The following is a 19,573-nucleotide window of genomic DNA, read 5'->3' as shown; positions in this document are numbered from 1 at the left end:
GATTTGGAGTTTATCGGGGGAAATTTTATGGAAGAAGAGGGGCGGAGAAGATGAGGATGAGATGTGATTTGATGTGGGAAATAGAGGGGAGATGAAGGCGGAAGTGATAGGGTGGGGTGATAGGGAATAAGGTGGCAAATTGAGGGAAGGAGTGAGATATGGGAAGATAATTGTGTATATACAAGATATCTTCGGTCGTTGGATTTATCAAGGCTCCGTAGGATAAAAAGAGGATGAGGAGATGAATTGTGATTGTTTGAGATCAATACAGCATATACGCTATATAACCATATTATCTGACTTATTCACAACACCCTTCTACTGTAGGAAGACCTTTGAGAAAAATTTCGACGCGATGATTTTTTCGAATGCTCGAATAGATTGTTCAGGATACGTATATTTTTGTCGGATTTCGATTGCTGGAAAGATGTAAAATGGTAGGGTGGTATGTGCTATTCTCTCTCTGTGCGTAGAGATTGGAGATTGGACTTTGAGTTCATCTCTCCTCATTATCTTTTGTCTTTCGGAGCGAAAGCCGCGATGTACGCTTGTTGGGTGAATCGTGTGGCCTGAATACTGTGGGATAGTATAACAAGTAGAGAGTTGGTTTAGGCAGGGAAGGTACCCATGGTATCATTGTCTAAGTTGGGAACGAAAATTCAAAAGATGGTGGCACGGTATCGATTTTGTTTCCTGGGCTATGTGATACTGGCGTCCTAGCAAGAAACCATAGCTCGAAAAGTGAAGAGTCATGTCGAAATGTATCGAAGCAAGAAAACAGATAATTGTGGAGTTCTGTTGAAGAAAAAAGAATCCGGCAATCTAGGTATCAGATGAGATCACTGAGATGATGGGACTCCACCCAATGGTGTAAAATAAAACTTCCGAGACTGACATCAAGGCCGAATTCTAATCGAGTCCTATGTATAAGGTCTAGCAGCGAAGTGAGACGTTTCCCATCCGAGAATAATCGATTGTCAATACACCATTTTCGTAGCTTTCTCGCCTCGTATATGTTAAAGGGTCGAGGATTTTTGCCTACAAGTTGATACCTCGCTGTACTCCTAGCTGTCCAGATAAAATTATCAGGATAAAAATGGTGGCCAGGCTCATCTAGAGAAAGATAAAGAACTGTACGGCTGAGTTTTCGATACATAACGTACAAATTATCACTTCTGTATTCGGGTCCAAAGAGAGTCTCGAAGTTTGCTCCACGATCTTTTCCAGCCATTACCATGGACATAATTATTTCTCCCAAATGCATCTCCATGCAGTTCTTTTGAGAAAAAATCCCGATCTCATTCGCCAAATGCATTATTCGAGGAGCACGATGGATAATCCCAGATCTGAAGTGTTGAAGGCTGGATGAAGCAATGTATTGTGCCTGGTGTGTAGGTTGCGTACGAAGTGCCCGATTAGCCAGTTCATCCGCGTCTCGATTATGCTCTCTTTTGACATGCCAGAGTTGGATATTGAGATCCTCTGAAAGTAGCTTGATCATGTGATGAATGCGTAAAATGAGATCTTGATTTACCACAGGTCTCCCCTCAATTGTCCTGAACCCGTTCTCCAACCAGGTCGGAAGCCACAAGGTAAGACAGTCATGTACGAACTTGGAATCCGTAATGATGATTACGTCTACTTTAAGCAAGTGGTGGACTGGCATGGGGTGTTCGGAGATCCATTTTCGTAATCTGCTATGATGTTTAAGGAGCTCGAGTGCATGAAGCATGGCCATCAACTCTGAATAATTATTCGTATGTTTTTCTCCAGATGGTCGAGTAATAGTATCATAAGTATTAAGAGGCGAGTCTGGACCAAAAAACACGCCAAAGGAGGATTTTTCAGCCCGTGTAGTTCCATTGCCAGGACAAGCACCATCAATGGCTACCACTAATGCTGTTGGGGAGCAAACTTCGGATTCGTGATACAGAAAATCGGCTCCAGGATATTCCAGGTAGGACATTCCACTGTATTTATCATAGTGGACAATATTCTTGGGAGTCACTGGAGTGCCGTCGGAGAACAATCGGCGTGTATCAAATGTCCGAACTCGGGGATACATTTCTTGATATTCAAGAGGCCGGAACTGACTGTGCGTCTTTGAATGAGATTTTTTTATCTTGATGCTTAGACTCTTGTGTGTTTGTGATAAGGTGCGGAAAAGTGAGGGTGATGCTGTGGTCTTTCTGAGTTTCGTTAACATTTGATTTCAAGGTTCAAGGTTGAAATTTGATGGATGATAGATGGGGGGTCGCCCGAAACGAGAAGAATCCACCTACAAATTGACAGGCTAAGCCTGTTTCAGCTATATTTCGGCAGAATTAACCTCTCCAGGAGCGGCAAAGATCTGTCTAATTGAACCTAGGTATGTACGAAACAAAATATGTGCTACGTGTACCTCGGTATCGAAGTTGAGCACAATAAAGGCGGTCACGATTTGTATTGTGAGAAAGGGTGTGAACAGTTGATTTTCTTCGAGAGAATCTTTCGATTCGTTGTATAGAGAGTAAAGGAGCTGTGATTGGTGAAGTAAAGAAATCATTTCCTGAGGGCTATCGCGTGAGGTAGTCAGCTACAAGGTAACCAACGTGATTCCAGCGTAGACTGATATCCGCAGGTTCTTAGAGTAAGCAAGTAAGTAAGTAATCTTATGGTATTCAGAACAAACTATTATTCAATTCTTGGGTGAGCAAGGACTAGCTATCATTTCGGAACGTTTGTACCTCTTCTTGTCGGGCTTGGAATGGGCTTCGGGAAGTAGTATTGAAGGATATGGACCTTTACGTGGGGTCAACTACCAAGCTGTCTGTCCATTTGGTACGAAGTTAGATTACCATGAACCGAGAGTCGTTTCGGCAGGTTTTGACTTAGGCTTTTCCCGCTGCGGCTTTTAAAATAAGGAAGGGGAAATGTGAGAGTTAGTGACTTTCGTCACCCATCCAGTTTAGCTTTGTACGTGATCCCCTATCAATGGCGATAGTCCAGAAACATTCGTATCACAATCTTCCTCCTTCTCCAAGAAAGTGCAACATGTCCAGGGGATGTATACCTTCCCAGAATCAATTCATGAGCGAGCAGAGCGAAAATCTACTATACACAACGCTGATTACTGGAAGTATCTTAATCATGATAACGGGCTTTATATCATCACCTTGACCGGCTGGAAAAGAATGTTTGGTGCGGAGAAAGTTATTCATTGAGCAATTCGAAATATTCAAGGATAAGATCATTGTAGATCAATATGAGCCGGAGATTTAGATGTCCCTTCTCGACGGCCATCATCAATCAGTCGAATTACTCGATGAATGGATCAATACTCGAAGTCTTCTATGCGGCGAGCCACATCTCAGATCGACGAAGCCTACCGAGAATAGCGAGGATTGTGAGACCGTCACCCATGTCATACTATTTTACCAACTCTTTGTGTCGACTTCGAAGCATCAATAATAGCAAATTCAGACACCGTTCGAAACCTGGATGGAGCTTGGTCTCAACTGAGACGGCGTCTCTTCTCCTTCAAGCGCAATGACTCTCGATGAGTATTGCTGATAAATATTGCTGATGAATGCTGCTGATGAGTTAGATAGTTCTATACAGACTCAAGACAGGCTTACTAGATGTCTCATATGCTTGATCCATAAGATTGGAATAGAAGGCACCTAGCATGTTTCCATCCGAGATATACCTAGTACTCACATCTGTAGTTTGATTGACGAAGTCTCTACGACGATGATCACCAATAAGATGAATTATGCAGAAAATCTACTCCAAACACAGTAAGTAACTAGTGAGTACTCGGTAGTCCATCGCTCCTTCCTTAAGTCATATTGTTGTGTCCTTTATCCTCGCTTATGCTTCAAGTCTTGAATGCTGCCTAATACACGTGACAGCATTTTGCGTTTCTTCAAACACTTTCACTTCGTTTGCTTTCGCACCCAATTCACATCTTCTCTTCTCCCCATCCACTTCTTTCTTTCTTTCTTTCTTTCTCCAATCAATCTTGTGACTATCATCAGAATTTCTCGTTGACATTGTCGCATAATATAGACCTGGGCGTCAAATTGAGTAAGATACAGACCGTATTTCTCAGAATCTCTTCGATACATACCTTTCACTTTCGAGGCTCGTTTTTTGTGGTACTCGAGAGCATATTCCATAATATCAGCATACGATATACACTTTCAACGCTATTATATCTCAATTCAACATGTCTTGCCATTGTCTTAAGCCTAACAAGTTTCTCAAGTAGGTCGTTATCTCTATAATCAGTTGCTTTCTACTTGAGCATTGTAGGATATGAGTTGACGTACGCAGAAACTTAGGCAATGAGACTTTGTCTGTCAATGTTGGTATTGGTAACTCGGTATATATCCCTGTTTCATCTCTCAGTATGTTACCTGTTCTGGTCGACTTGTAGCGTCAAACCTTCACTGTTCACAAAACCATACTTCAACAGTGTACCACTTACTTTGATTCCAACAAACTATTCGACACCATGGCTGGAAAACAATGATTGATCTTCCTCAATGATGAGGATCCCAAAGTCTTTAAACTTTTTGTTGACTGGGCTTACAACGGTATGTTCTATTCCTATCGCAAGCACACCGTTTGAAAATCATTCAATTCGTATATCACTTACAAGAATCTTCAACAGGAACTGTTCAAAAGCCTCGAACCAAGATATACATCAAAAGCCAACCATCCCGAGTAGAAATTGGTCGTCTCAAGTTAGAGCTCCTCACAGAGTTTAATGGAAGCCTCAAAACTCTGGTCAGCTTATACTCACTTGCCGAAAGATGGGAAATCCAGAACTTGATGAATCGAACTATCGATGCTATTCAAGATGGTTATCCTGAGTTTGGTGCTGTCTTCGGCCCCGGTCTTGCGGCCCAAATTTGGCAAGAGACAAAGTTGGATTCTACCCTGCGAGAATTTTGTGTTGCAAGCACAGTTATGCATATGGGTAAGCACAATCCACTTTTCCTAATTTTTTCCCCTGGTGTTCGGACTTCTTTTCTCTTCTCATGCCAATAGATCACATCAATCTGCACGACCACTAATATCGTACCAATATAGATCGTGGTTGCACTAAGCTTCGCCAAGAAGTGATGACAAACTGTATCGTTCTTCCTGGATACTTCCAAGGCATGCTTAGATGGGTCTCCAGATATTTCCATCTGATGGGTCGACGTTCAAAGGAAGTTGCGGAACCATGGAACTCGAATGAAAGTTTTAGCATGCTTCATAGATCTAAACTCTGCCCCTGTCACTTTCACGTACACCCTGTAAGTATCAGCTAGTCTTTCATCTTGGACGAGTTGTCGAGCTGACTATCTATGTTCACCATACAGGCTGGTCAGGCACACAAAGGACACAAATTATGTGCAGTTCCGTTCATAGATTGCTCTCATCCAGGAGATGATAAGATGGAAGGACTTGACATCTTGAATCTGGTTATGGGATCTGCGATGATGGGATGCAACCTGTGCGATTCAGAGTAGGAGCATCGAGTACAAGATTGATTGAGACAATAGATATCAGATGGAAAGTCAGAGATAAGCTCAGCCTCGTACAGATGAGTGTGGTCGCGGTGCCAACTTCAATTATATTCACTTGCTTCATTTGCTGTATACTGTAAAGTTAGTGGGTGTCGGAATATGTAGCTTGCTCTATCTTCATTCAAATTTACTTGCAAGAAATACAAACAATTCTCCACAAGGCTCAACCATTGATCTCAATCCGTTTATGCTTTACACATTTTGATTTAGAGCGCTTGTGACCCCCTCCTTTGGGATCGAAAGGCTCATTGCCTGATACCAATAGAAGATTCATATTACATTACATTATAACACAGTTGTTTAGCTTAGTGAAGAGACTTGTACATAGAAATCGGAAATAGAAGTTGAATTAAAGCCACAGCAAAGGAACTAGTGGTAGCCATCCCCTCCCTCCCGCATGTCAAAGAGATCATTGCCTGACTGATTCTTATACAACAATTTAGTTATACTATCATATCACTGTATGATCTACTCTAGTGAAGAGATCCTACGCCACATAAATACCTTCCGTCAAAACGCCGGCACCATAGTTTTCTCGTAGGCTGTATAACATTCACTTGCGCAAGTGGCCGCAGATAGTACGACAAACTACCGCCAAAGGCAACCTTGGAAATTACTGATTCTCACCTTCAATCATCTACAGTGCTTTCCGTGGTCAGCACAGCGAGCAAGTCTTACTCTTATCTCTCCAAACCAAAACTTACATCAAAATCCCTGCAAGAAGTTTTATTTTTTCAGATCCCCGAATCCCACATGACGAGAAAAGGAAATCTCTCCGAAGACAAACTCCACTACCAACAATGACTCCCGATCCACAGCCCGAAATCGAATCTACAACAGAAGCCCGCCGCATCTCCGAGCTAGCTGGAAGAGATCCAAAAAATGAAAGAACTATGAGTATCTATATCACAGTGCGCTCGCACGTCTTCGAAATCCCCAGAGACATCGCCATCCACGCCTCCAAGCTGTTTGCCAAAGCATGGAGCGCGAATCCTCGCGCGCGAAGCATCACATTCAAAGTCCAGGATAAAGATGGCGAGGATACTGACATCGATCCGGAACACTTTTACACCGTCGATGCGATCGCCCATCTGGTGGGGTATATGTATGGAAATGAACTTGGGTGTCCGACTTCTGATATCGAGCGACATTCGGGGTGTTTGTTGGCGTGGTGTAAGGTGTATAAATATGCTGCGTATTTTGAGATGGAGGCGGCGTGTGAGAGGGCGTCGGCGAGGATGGAGAAATGTTTGGGGGAGAGAACGTTCTGTCGGGGAATTCCGACGAGGGAGGAGGTGCTGGAGATTTATGGGATGACGAGGGAGGGTTCAGGGGTTAGAGAGGCGTTGGTTGATAGGATGGCGAAGATGGGGAGATTGTGGGATGTGCTGGGGGAGGATCATGTAGGGGCTATTAAATCTTGTGTGGAGAATTGGTTAAGGAGCTCGAGTGCGTCGAGGGAGTTTCAAGAGGCTGTTTGGATGAGGATTGGGGAGGGGGAGGAGGAGAGGATAGAAAGGATTCGAGAAGTTAGGGCTGCTTAAGGGATGTGGCAGAAGTGGATTGATGTTCTGGGCCCTTCAGGCTACTTCTCGCGGGTGTGTTCGTACTTCATGTGACTTGAGGAACTAGGGCCGCAGGAGGGTGGGAGTACTTGCTTTAGTTCATAATAGGACTTTGATGGGGAGTCCATACATTTTCTTCATGAGTCATAGTTGCAGAATGGCTGGAAGTTGGTGTTAATGTAATAGAATCATTCTATTACGCATAAACAATCTAGCAAACTTGTATCCCATCACAAGTTTCCACCTTAGATCCTATTGCATATAGCTTCATAATTCGAGTTCCGTAATACTAGAAGCACGTTTTTCTCTCATTTTACAAAATATTCAAAAACAATTGCAATTCATATACTTCGCACTCAGGTAGTGCCGTTAAGTACCCGACCTACTCCATTCTTTTGCATGAATAACCAACCCCATTTGGTCGTATCTACAATCGCCGCTACCAGTCTCAGAGCCCCGCTGTCCCACCTCAATCAATCTCAAAATTTGAACAGACTACCTACCAACTCTCATCGTTATCATCATCATCCAAAAAAGAACCAGGTATAACACTCTCTATATCAAAACCCACAAAAGCCAACCACCTCGCTAATTCAAAATCGACCCTCCACTCCCCTCATCAAAAGACATCAGCGTATCCCTACTCTCATGATATTCAGCAATTGCTTCGATTCGCCCTTGGTCTGAGTCCGCATCCTCCTCTTCTGTGGATATCGTATTGCAATCGGATAGATGAGGCGGTGAGTCATCTAAATCAAGAGTGGAGATATCTTCTAGATATTCAGAAGAAGGCAGAGGTGACTCGACTTCTAGGGGAGAATTTGAGTTTTGGAAGAGGTTAATATTATTTGGGCTATGAATAGAGCAATCCTCATAGCTACACGGGGTTATCTGTTCCGAATGTCTTTGTAGCTCTGCAGAAACATCGGTGTGAAAATCAGAATGACAAATGCATATATCAGACAGTTCTCTTTGCAATCCTGCGAATCCGGTTGAAAAGTAAAGACTCCGCATTTTCAACACGATGAGGCTGCGTAAATCGTATTTTGTTGCTTGGCTTTGATATATAAATTGGATTTCCGCGGGAAGGGGCATCCAATATCCTGTTCGTGAGGTATCTCTGCAAAGAACATACTCGGATAAAGCTTCGTGGGCCAAATCCGAAACTCCCATCTCAACAGCCAGTTGGTGGAGGATAGCCCATTCAGAGATATGTGTCGAGCTAGAATAGTTGTCTGGATCACGTCGAGGTAGTGGGTATGTTGGTTCGTAGATCCAAACGAAGAATTGGTTGAAGGTATGGATGTCATCTTCGTAGCGGTAAATTACCTTTCTTTGGGCTTGTTGAAATTCCTGGAATGATGATTCGATTGACGAGAGTTCAGCGGCGGAATTGTAGTTATGATCTTCGGCCATTTGGTTCTCGAGGTGAGACCGAAACCAGGGAGATTTTTGCCAGAGAAGACTCTCATGGAAGAAGAATAGCATTCCCTCTGAACCTACGATTACGGTAATGATTCCCGAAGATGCATGTCTGGTGATTGTGTCAGACTTGGTGGATGTGAGTGAGTATCAAAAGACTGTGATATATAGCAAAGAGTGTTGAAAACAAGTTAGGGCAAGGGAAGCAAAGAACGAACCAGGTATGCTAGAATATTGGTAAATGGATAACGAAACCCAAATACTGAAATAATGAGAGCAGAAAAACTCGGAAAAGATACTGGACAAGGCAGGTCAAAGACAACAAGCATGTAAACATGTACTTACTCGTAGATACAACAGCTCATGACTGTTATGGTATTTAGAAGACTTGATTCGCAGTAAGATGATAGATATTCAAGCAGATGAGCGAGGGGAATTTTGATAAGTAGAAAGATTGCGAGTGATAGCAGAGACGGCAGAGATGGCAGATGGGGGGATTACAATATCTCAAAGTATATCTTCCTGGACATATCTTCTGTGGTAGCCATCGAGTAAATATCCATCTATCCTTTTCGGCGCTTCCGATCTCAATCTGTCTAAAATGCACTTGCAAACGCTCATTATTATGGTTGCCTCATCATCCTGATGTCTCGGGCTCCAAAGTGATATTCTAGATTCATCAGAGAATACTTTTCTCCTCTTTCGAACCTTGCCAAGGAAAGGGGTTCTTGCAGAAAATGATATCAATTACTATCAGTTCAGAATATGCCAGGGAATAGATTCCAAGTTTTGATAACATGGGGAAGTGGATACACCTGGACAAAGCAAATATTTGTGGAGAAGGAAGAAGCGAGCAAATGTAGCTATCCGAGAAACCCTACATTTCAAGGGAACTCTGCATCTGCAACCATGAAAGCAAGTCACCCACCTGGGAACAATGTTATTCGTGCTCGGTAAGATTTGAGGGCATAGCGTGGTATAAACAATAGAGAATATATCACATCAACTTCGGAGTTTCGAATCGGCGCATTAAATGCTAGCATTTTAGATTTCAAAGGCCTTTCCACCTTTTTGAAAAATTCCTTTTGTGAGATTAGTGCTAGACTATAGATTTAGGAGCGGTTAGATCGCTACGTGGTATTTTGATGTGCCGAAAATGATTGGGCCTTTAAAAACACTGATTGACGACATACAAAAGATGAAATGTGATAGTGTTAGGAATTTCTATATTATAGATTAAAGAGTAAAAGGAATGGGCTCCAAATTTATATTCAGCTAGATGATTGCAATTGGTATGAAATTTGAATGCGTTTCAGATAATAGCCTGCCTCTAAATAGTAAAAGCTTCCATCTAGCTGATAGGCCTAGTTGCTTAATACCTTAAAGATGGTGCAATTTAACTCGCCACAATTCGACATCGATTATGGGCCATTCCTCATATTACACTAATCTGGACATGCAAAAAAAGAAAATGTTTGGTAAGTTTGGATGCTCAACAGGACACCACCACCGTTATCTTCGGGTAACAACATCTTCAGGGGCTCACATGATCATAGTAGGGCTATCTTCTGCTACTTTGGATTACAACCAGACAAAAAATACTCTTCAATTGTTAGCCGTCATTGGCTTGAATTGATTCTTCCCCCCAATATTGATATTTTTAATCTTCTCAAAAAGACATAAATAATGGGAGACGTTCAGGGAAGTGGCACTTTTCTGGTCATCATTGTTTTACACAAGAAGGGCATATACATAAGCTTCCTCTCGCAGAATAACTACGGCTAATCTGACTTCTCCAGATTGGTGAGAAATCACAAACTCGCAATCCGTTCAAACATTGTTTACTTAACAGTATGGTCGCTCGACCAATAGAATCGTGGAAAACAATGCCTCAGTGAATTTCACCGTGATTTCGACTTCCTTCCAGTTCCTTCCGGGAATTTTTGTTTGAAAGGTTTTGGAAACAATAAGCATATTCTGGAAGTATAAGACAATTGCTGGGAAGTTTAATTTTTACTGGGATATCTAGTGTTGGGTTCCAGAAGACAAAGGATTCTCATCCGTTTTTCCCGCATTTTGGTTGTTCCTATTCACTTTCGGTAAATCTGCCCGTGCTCATTTGGAAATCTGTACTAGCTTATTTACAACTTTAAACTAGTCCAACCGAAGCGCATAGCATTTTCTACATTTCCTACCGTATCAGCAACTTATCATAGCTCCTCCAAAAAAGGTCGATCGGATACAAGACTTGACCATATAATCATCTCAACAGGTCCACACACAAATCTTTCACGACTTCCAGATGGTAGTAGTGACAAAATTTTCTCATAGAGATGTGGCTCATGCTGATTAAACCGTGCAGTCTAGAAAACGCAAGGAGCCCAAGAAAATTGAGGATATGGAGGAGGTAGAGGAGACGGAAGATGAGGAATCTGAGAAATCTGAGGAAGACGAGGAAGATGGGAGCGATGAGGGAAGTGAAGAAAACGAAGAAGATGAGGAAGATGAGGAAGATGAGGTAGAGGAGGAAGTCGAGGAAAAAGACGAAGATGGGAGCGATGAGGGAAGTGAAGAGGGGGAAGGGGAGAATGACGATGATGAGGAAGGCGAGGAAGCTGATGACGAGGCGGAAGATGGTGAAGAAGAAAAAGACAAGGAGGAGACAGTCAATATTCCTCCAATGACTGAGGATCAAAGAAAGATGTCAGTATACTTCATTTCCATCTCTATCTTACTGACATACCTTAGAGCTGCAAATTTTAATCCCCGCGCACCAACTGCGAAAGATGCCATCTTCTTTTTCATAATTCTTGATTGTATCGAGACTCCACCAGATGTAAGCTAGCTTTCTTTCTTTGCTACACACTCAAGGATCTATGATGTATTCAATCTTGTTCAACTTTTCACATTCCTTGACTTTGACTTTCAGACATTGTCCCTTTAATAAGCGATCATGTGATTTTATTTACTAACATCATCGTTCCCTATGCAGATCAATTGGAAGCTTGTTGCTGAGCGCGCTGGATGCTCCAATGCTTACATGGCCCGTTCTCGCTTTGGTCAAACTAGGACCAAATTTCGGAAATATTTCGAGATAGATCCACAACCGCTCGTCCCTAAGATTGTTGGAATGCCTCCTCCAGAAGAATATAAGTATCCTCCCGTACCCGATTCTGAGAAGAAAATCTTGACCGACCCGGCTTATGACAGACCCGTCAGACGAAAGGCGGTCAGAGTTGGCAATCTCCAAAATATTGACCCCAAGAAGCCCTCGAAGTTCAAACAAAATCGCGGCCAAGGATATATTCTTAACAGGAACGATGATACTGCAGCGACTTTAGTCGTTACTGCTAATCACCGCCACGACTACGACTCCGAGAATGAGTTTCAAAATAAAGAAGAATTCGACTTGAGCAGATATCATGGATTTGACGAAGAAAATAACACCCTTACTGTCAGCGATCAAGGCTCCGACAATGAAATTAAAGAGGCAGCCCCGGTGGTCTTAGATGGATTGTCACACAATTTCTAGGAAGATCTATCTGTATCTAAAGCTTGTAAGTGACGTATATTACCTATTCTCTATGGAGCGAGCTAACCATCCTTTGCAGATAAACATTCATTTCATAGCTCGGGGATACATCAATAGACGACATTTATGAGAATGATAGATACGTGAATTTACACGGTTACAGTAGAGTGGGGAAGCATATCAAGTTGAATAGGGTTGTTTTCATGTGTTCGATGGCGGCTTTTCAATCGCGCTCCGACAGTCTTTTCGGGTTTTCGTTCAGTAGAATCAGGATAGAGATGTGCAGACGAAGAATGAATGAGAAAAAGTAGTAGATGTATGATCTAGCTTCAGTGTTCCATGCGCATTTGTGTCAACCTTTAGAATGGTGAATCTGCACTTCACAGAGGAGCACTTTGCAGTGACCAAAAAAATTAATTATCCGCAGTTAATGCCTTGAAAAGGTAAATCAAAAAATATGCTAAGGTGAAAATAAAGAAACTTCGTGCAAAGATACCTAATATCTATGCCTTTCTCATAGTTTCATCCACAGTTCCGGGGAGCCACAGACACGTTTTATGGTTTCTTCTGCCGTTTGCCGCATGGATCCGGTTTGAAGCTTCATGCACCTTGTCTTTAGAGCCGATTATTCTTGCCCTCGAAGGTCGTCTTGCGAATGATGCAATGTATCACACCATGGATACTTACATTATCTCCTCTGCACTGATAGCTCTTTTGGGAGACACCGCGTATTCTTTTGGAATTTTTGTACGAGGGGACGCTGGTGGTGTTTGTAAAATGTATGGTGACGTTCGTGCATTCACTTTACATTCATGTACAAACAAACATCCCGAAAGTACTTGAAGATCAAGTCCAAAGTCATTGAATTTATTTATAGCTAGCTAGTACATGTTCTCATACTCGGACCTCGTTGAGCTCCACTCAACATGATACAGTCTTTCAAGGGCGTCGAGCTTCTAGCATATTGATGCCGGCTCTTGATCTGACTAACTAACTCAGGATCTAACATGTATGGTAATTACTCGATAGGGCTAGTAGTCTCGAGTATCTCAGTGTGAGCATTCGAGGTTTTCCAAAACAATATATTCATTCATGTAGAGACATTACCCCGCTCATGAACCACATCAACGGATACTCAAAGCAAAAGGAACCTACTGAATTCATTCATTCTATGAGCATGAGTTGATACAAAATGGAAAAAGACATGTGAGAATGACCAACCTCCCAGAATGAACATGATGTTGAGTGAATAGTGAAAGATGGTTCCCACTTCCTTCAATCAGGCGAGAGAAATGTGAGGGAATGTTTCAATGAGCACCGTTCCCATGGAGACATATAAAAACATCATCGTCGCACTTTCAACTCAAACTCTCCATCCCACTTACACAACATTTTCCTCAATCTTGATCAACTTGCATACTCAAATCCTCATACCTTTTGGTAACTTCGACGATTAATATATCAATCCCTTGCATTACTTTGCAAGTTCATCATGTACGTATCATTACTTTTATCTTTTTGCGACATTTTCATCGTGCTGACTGGTTTTGTATATATAGATCATCTCGTCGCATCCCATTCCTCCATAAAAAGAATCTCAACAACCATAATCACAATGTCCGATAACGATGTTGCCAGTTCTCAAACTCAAGCCAATGGTGGTATGAGCCAGGCCGATGTTGATTTTCTGATGTGTTGCCTTCGCAACACCACCGGTGGTTCTATCCAGGTAAGTCATATTGTCGCATTGCGATCGCTCTCATCCTGCGGCTGTGTACTTCACTTCCACATTTTATCACCACGATCATGTATCACACCTTCAATTGTCTTTCAATTACACCTTCTTTGAGAATCATTACAAGCATTTTGTTCTTGCGCTTTCCCATATCACCTCACCTTCACTTGGTGGCTCTGCGTACATGTATGATTGTCGCGCGCACCGCATCTCACGTACCCTTCACTTTCAAATCACACTTTATCTTATACGCTTTTGCACATTCAAATACTGTTCCCAATAGCTGATTAGGGAAAACTTCTAAAGGTTGATACTCAAAAAGTCGCCCAACTCTTGAATTACAAGAACCCAAGATCGGTAAGTCATACTTTCGATTATCAAACCCTTCCTTAGCTAATTCTCCGCTTCAGGTTTCGAACAAGGTCTCTTCCATCAAGAAGAAGTTCGATCTTCCCTTCGGTGCCTCTTCACGCACTGCTGATGAGGTGGCTGGTGGCAAGGCCGGCAAAGGCGATGCCTCACCAAAGAAAGCATCGGATGCTAATGGCACCAACGAGCCTGCTGTCCCAACCACACCTTCCAAGAACCGCGTTACCAAAGCTAAGGCAACTCCCAAGCCCCGTGCCAAGAAGACACCAGCAAAGAAATCTGCCAAGAAAGTCGAGGAGTCTGATGAGGAGCTCTCCGACGCCAAAGACGAGGAAATAGAGGACGTCAAGGAGGAAAGCAAGGAAGATGATGATGAGTAAACTATCTCTAGTCGTCGATTCAATGGGCTGTCGTTGGTAGCTGGTACGAGCGGGGTTGCATATATGTTACTCAAGCTCGTTATAGGTGCCGGAAGGTGGTTCTGTTCAGCGTTGGATTTATAAAGTTCTGACAATTCTCTTCTTCTTTTATGTCCATGGCGATTCGGGTTAATGATAAATACGAGGAATTATGGGGAGGAAGGTTGTTATCAGCCATGGATATTAGTAATTATCTATTCCTCGTCTTTGGGAAAAGGGACGATTCGTAGATGGGTGTTGGTTATTGCAACTTCAAGTTGCTCTGAAAACACTATCTAGGATGTCTATAAAATTATGAATTCTTTTAATTTCTACTTGACCTTGAATTACTTTTGTCTTTGCCATTCAATACTTGACCAGGTGAAAACCCAATGCTACGATAGAAAAAAAGCAACGTGAGGTCTGTGCAAACAATGTCAGCCAAACGGAAACCACGCAGGATTTGTGTCACATTCTTCGCAATGCTCATTTTCTGATATCCAAAAGCTGCAAATCCATATTCCATGCATAATTCGACTCGAAAAAATTGACAGAACCTCCCATCAAGCAGCTAGAACTCATGCTCAAACCTGGCTGGAAGATTCGGGGAGCGGGAAGATTTTACTGGACATGCTTCAGATAGAAGGGAGAAATGGCTGGAAAATTCACTTTTACTTCTATTTCTGCCTGCTAGTTGAATTATTACTATATTATCTTGGTTCATTTTTGCTTTGCTATGCTGCTTCTCAACCGCTTCGCTTCTTCTCTGCCCGCCAAAACCACATCCAAACGCAACCTCACGATCTCACAACAACAACACCCACCATTTCGCAAATTAGCTTGCGCATCCATAGATATCGTCTCAAAGACGCATTACTTCGAAAACAAATCATTTCCCCTTTTACAAAGTAAGTTTCTCTTCGTCTGGCATCTCAAGATCTCATCCTATGGGTGGCGGATAGTGATAATGATCAATCTCAAGTAACCTCAAACTGACTCGAAGACAGAATCAGCCCTCGCAAACATGACAACTTTGACTTTGTCCGCGAAGGAGACGGAGATGCTCGTAGCTGTGATGTCTGAGATGGGGGAGATTCCTAGCAATGTAAGCTCCGATTGTTCTCCTTTTCCTTTTGGTGTACCATTTTTGGGTCTGGGCCTTGTGTCGTTCTGGTGTTGCGCCCGTTTGTGTTTCTGTTCATATCAGGTAAATTTCATGACTTCTGATGCCAAGTAATGGCATAGAGTGACACTCATCTGATATCGTCTACTCCAATTACGTATACTCACCAGTGCGCTTCATGCAACATTAACTGCATACTTACAATATCCATTAATAGATCAACTTTGACCGTGTCGCCTCTCGAGTCAATGTCAAGTTTGCCAGAAACGCCCGCCAAGGCTTCAAGAAGCTGTTTGAGAAGTTAAAGGTATGATACTTTCTCAATAGCCCACCTTCCGGTCACCCATATTTACACTCTACTAACTCGATACTCACTAGGATCAAGCCGGACCATCTCCAGCTGATGAGGATGGTGCTACCCCTCCCAAGACCCCCTCTCCCACCAAGAAAACTTCTCCAAAGAAGAAGGTTGGCCCAAAGAACGGTCCCATCAAGGCCGCCCCTAAGCCCAGAGGAAAGAAGGGCGCAGTCAAAAAGGAAGTCAAGGAGGAAGAAGTTGATAGCGGTGATGAGTTAGCAGAACCAGTATTGGACGACGAAGATGGCAAGTCACCAGAACATATTCCTTCCCTCAAAGCCGAAATTCCTGGAAAGAACGCTGTGGTTGGCCCCTCCACTGGATCTCCTGAAAGTCTTCAGATTTCAGATGAGGTTGCTAGAATGTCTGTCGTCGAAGCCGAAGAGACACTCTCTACTTCCATTGAAGAGAGTCCTGTTGACGAGCAAGTTGATCTCGATGAACAACTCCTAGCTGCCCAGTCTGGTATCAGTGTTGATGCTTATCGACACTGGAAAGCACTCAATGACTATACTTTCCTCCAGAATTCTTGATGAGGGCTATAGACTGGGCTGAGCTCTAAGCTTCAAATTTTCTTCTAGACTCGCCTTTCTTGTGGACTTTTGCATGGCCTTAACTCGGGGTCATCTTCATCGGATCAATTCATTGCATTTCCTTACTTCATGCTTGCATCTACATCTGCTAATCCCAGTTACTTCGACAGAGGATTCCGAGTAAATACAACTCTTTTCCCTTCCCTATTCCACTCGCTACTCTCGGTCTAAAGGATGGATAAGTTTAAGATGGATTTTCTTTATTGGTTTGCAAATTGGTTCTGGTTTGAGCACGGCATGTTTTTTCTCCTTCGCCAGGATCGTACTATGGGGGAGATGAGAGGTCTCTAGGAATACGACAGGGAAGATATGATATCATATGGAAAGCCCAGAGAAAGGATTAGTGCGTAGTCAATGGCCATAGCTATAGTACCTCCAGAGTTTGCTCTTCAATGCAAGCTCCTATGACCCGAAATCCATTGTTTACTCATGCTCCGTGACACACAAATACTCTTTCTCCATGTGAAAGACCTCTCATATCAGAGAAAAAATTCTTTCAGATTCACTGTTAGAAATATGATGCCACCATCCATCTTTTTTGACGAACCCAATATCGAACAACGAAATCAATCTTTGATAACACAACCCCTCACAGCCACATTCCCAATTATTTTACACATATGACTCTCAACAACGACAGCCTGCCCTAGATCTACAACTTGACTACTACAGACAAGCCAGTAAGTAGCAACCGCTCTACCACAGTCTAGACATTAAAAAGAAAGACGTTTACTCTCCATTTCCCTCATCTCCAACTGTCAGCCTTGCAAGATCGGAAGACCTTATCCATCTCTCCCTCCGCTGCCACCAGATTTTGTCTTCCTTTCCGATCAGACACCAAACACTCCATTCACTTTTGAAAAAGACTAACGTATTACATTGTCTTCAATAGTCAATCCATCGAGTTGAGAGACCTCAACAATACATCCACACATCTAAGATATACATCATACAACAACAGCTTGCCCATCATGGCTCCAGCTTCCAACGAAGAACAATTCAAGTTCCTTATTAGCTGTATTCGATATAGCAACAATGGAAAGGTATTTCTCCTCCACTGCAGCGTCTTGCTATCCATATACTTTCCTACCACGATCCTATTCAAGCTGTTTTCGAAGACGGCTGCTCAAATCTCACAGGTAGACTTCGGTCAAGTAGCTAAAGAATGCAAGATCGTTACCAAAGGCGCAGCGTAAGTTTTCCCCTTCCCCTTTCTCCACCCACCAATCTCCCCAACCCACCTCCCCATCCTTTTCCACTCCAAACCGCACCTCCATCTAACCTCTCATCTCCCAGCGCAAAACGTTACGAACGCATGATGCGCTCCCACGGCATCGCACCCAACGCTGCATCCATCAAGCCCGCGCCAGGTCCCTCCTCCACCCCCAACTCTCGCGCCTCGGCTCCCACCTCCGCACCGCGCGGCAAGTCCACCGGCAAGAAACGCAAGTTTTCCCACGAAGATGAGAATGCGGATGATGAGGAGGATTTTTCATCCGGCCAGGGCCCGAGCGGAAATAAGGTCAAGAGAGAAGTGAAGAGCGAGATGGGTGCGAGAAGTGCGGTTAAGGAGGAGATGTATCGGGAAGATTCTCCAAGCGCGCAGTTGAGAGAGGGGATGCAGATGCAGATGGGTTTGGGAGCTGGATTGTGTGATGTGAATAGGGAGTTGGTGGGTTATTATAGTGGGGGGAGTAGTGCGGCGGGGAGTGTTAGTGGGGAGGGGGGTGATTTTGAGTTTGGTGATGGGGAGGAGTATGCGGGTGGTGTGGTTTCGGGTGGAGTGGGTACTACTGCTTCGGCTTCTGGTGCTTTGAATGCATATGGTCAGCCCCAGAATGGATATGGTTTCAATGCAGGTGGTTATGGTGGGATGATGGGCGGTCACGGTATGATGGGAAGCGGAAGTGGTACGGGTAGTCACGGTGGACAGAACATGACGGCATCTAGAAGTCGTGCTGCAGGATCGAATGGAATGGGTATGAGTGCTCAGCAGTATTAGTCTATGGTACAAGGTTATGAAAGCGAGGGTGGTTCGGAGTCCTTCGTTGGTTGAATAGAAGATTCTGGGTTTCGTTTGGTCGTTGGAGGTTGATGAATGTTCGTTGGGGGTGTCTCGTTACTTATGTCGTCTGCAGCTATAAAATTCTTTGAGGGAAACCTGTGCTCAATTCTTACGAATTGAGAAATTTGGGGGAAGACCTGCAATTTCTTCAGCTGGTGGTAAATCGGCGGGATCAGTATTTTTGCTCTTGAAACATGAAATAGATAGGAAATAGAGATTTTCAAGCTATCATTCATGCAGTTCTCTAGATATTCAATCAGTTTTCGAGTATCTAAATTGTGTTTTACTCCATCTGCACCTTTACTGTGAACAGACTACCCTCTAGAATCTCAGGGTGAGCTCATAGATGATGGTAAGCATTATGGCTTGTTCTTCTCCTCGTCATATGTAAGCTGGTAAGCACAAGTACAATTACTATATGGAGAGTGTGATGTTAACTCTTCTTACTTATCACATACCCTCTTCAACGTGTGAGTTCCAAGCCTGCGGTGGACTGTGTAACTATGTATGTGTCGTTTCGTTTCGTCTAGTCTAATCCAGCGAGCTTAAATGATCTCGATGTCTACTCCTTAACTCTTAGCTTCTACCAATTAGCACACAGCGTCAATTATAAATGTGGCTAGCAGAATTGGGGTTATAGAGATTAAGAAGATGCATGCAGCACGGGGGCGATGTTTACTAGTACGCTGCCGTGCTGCATACTGGTTGCTAAATCGCTGCAGCTCGGGTATCTAGAACCTCACTAAAGAGAGGCGAGCTAATAGTTCAAGTGTTTCTAGTACCTCCTATTATTACATGGTAGGTTTCACACTGTCAGGGGCACCAGCTGGCATGGTAGTTTTGCTTGTTGCT

General features: G+C 43.2%; 8 protein-coding genes across 8 annotated transcripts; 6 read left to right on the top strand and 2 right to left on the bottom strand.

Annotated features, from left to right (window-relative positions):
- Positions 1–829: 829 nt before the first annotated feature.
- EAE97_007866 (uncharacterized protein) lies at positions 830–2,065 on the bottom strand (the record flags this gene model as incomplete). Its single annotated transcript, XM_038878380.1, has 1 exon — positions 830–2,065. One exon carries the CDS (start codon positions 2,063–2,065, stop codon positions 830–832), a length of 1,236 nt encoding a protein of 411 aa, XP_038730630.1.
- A 2,145-nt stretch (positions 2,066–4,210) lies between these two features.
- EAE97_007865 (uncharacterized protein) lies at positions 4,211–5,512 on the top strand (the record flags this gene model as incomplete). Its single annotated transcript, XM_038878379.1, has 5 exons — positions 4,211–4,248; positions 4,318–4,391; positions 4,658–4,966; positions 5,080–5,288; positions 5,355–5,512. 5 exons carry the CDS (start codon positions 4,211–4,213, stop codon positions 5,502–5,504), a joined length of 780 nt encoding a protein of 259 aa, XP_038730629.1. The 3' UTR covers positions 5,505–5,512.
- An 849-nt stretch (positions 5,513–6,361) lies between these two features.
- On the top strand, positions 6,362–7,105 carry EAE97_007864 (uncharacterized protein; the record flags this gene model as incomplete). Its single annotated transcript, XM_038878378.1, has 1 exon — positions 6,362–7,105. The coding sequence occupies one exon, from the start codon at positions 6,362–6,364 to the stop codon at positions 7,103–7,105; it is 744 nt and encodes a 247-aa protein (XP_038730628.1).
- Positions 7,106–7,714: 609 nt separating this feature from the next.
- EAE97_007863 (uncharacterized protein) lies at positions 7,715–8,913 on the bottom strand (the record flags this gene model as incomplete). The annotated part of the gene is made up of 2 exons (XM_038878377.1): positions 7,715–8,660; positions 8,894–8,913. 2 exons carry the CDS (start codon positions 8,911–8,913, stop codon positions 7,715–7,717), a joined length of 966 nt encoding a protein of 321 aa, XP_038730627.1.
- Positions 8,914–10,850: 1,937 nt separating this feature from the next.
- On the top strand, positions 10,851–12,080 carry EAE97_007862 (uncharacterized protein; the record flags this gene model as incomplete). The annotated part of the gene is made up of 4 exons (XM_038878376.1): positions 10,851–10,853; positions 10,911–11,251; positions 11,297–11,384; positions 11,541–12,080. 4 exons carry the CDS (start codon positions 10,851–10,853, stop codon positions 12,078–12,080), a joined length of 972 nt encoding a protein of 323 aa, XP_038730626.1.
- Positions 12,081–13,695: 1,615 nt separating this feature from the next.
- On the top strand, positions 13,696–14,564 carry EAE97_007861 (uncharacterized protein; the record flags this gene model as incomplete). The annotated part of the gene is made up of 3 exons (XM_038878375.1): positions 13,696–13,809; positions 14,107–14,172; positions 14,226–14,564. 3 exons carry the CDS (start codon positions 13,696–13,698, stop codon positions 14,562–14,564), a joined length of 519 nt encoding a protein of 172 aa, XP_038730625.1.
- Positions 14,565–15,606: 1,042 nt separating this feature from the next.
- EAE97_007860 (uncharacterized protein) lies at positions 15,607–16,596 on the top strand (the record flags this gene model as incomplete). The annotated part of the gene is made up of 3 exons (XM_038878374.1): positions 15,607–15,687; positions 15,923–16,012; positions 16,084–16,596. The coding sequence occupies 3 exons, from the start codon at positions 15,607–15,609 to the stop codon at positions 16,594–16,596; spliced, it is 684 nt and encodes a 227-aa protein (XP_038730624.1).
- A 1,031-nt stretch (positions 16,597–17,627) lies between these two features.
- On the top strand, positions 17,628–18,658 carry EAE97_007859 (uncharacterized protein; the record flags this gene model as incomplete). The annotated part of the gene is made up of 2 exons (XM_038878373.1): positions 17,628–17,848; positions 17,953–18,658. The coding sequence occupies 2 exons, from the start codon at positions 17,628–17,630 to the stop codon at positions 18,656–18,658; spliced, it is 927 nt and encodes a 308-aa protein (XP_038730623.1).
- Positions 18,659–19,573: the final 915 nt, after the last annotated feature.

This window comes from Botrytis byssoidea, assembly GCF_014898295.1.
Source record: "Botrytis byssoidea strain MUCL 94 chromosome Unknown BBYS_016, whole genome shotgun sequence".
Classification (NCBI taxonomy): domain Eukaryota; kingdom Fungi; phylum Ascomycota; class Leotiomycetes; order Helotiales; family Sclerotiniaceae; genus Botrytis; species Botrytis byssoidea.
The sequence above is the reverse complement of the archived record's forward strand: the minus strand, read 5'-3'. Positions and strand labels throughout refer to the sequence as shown.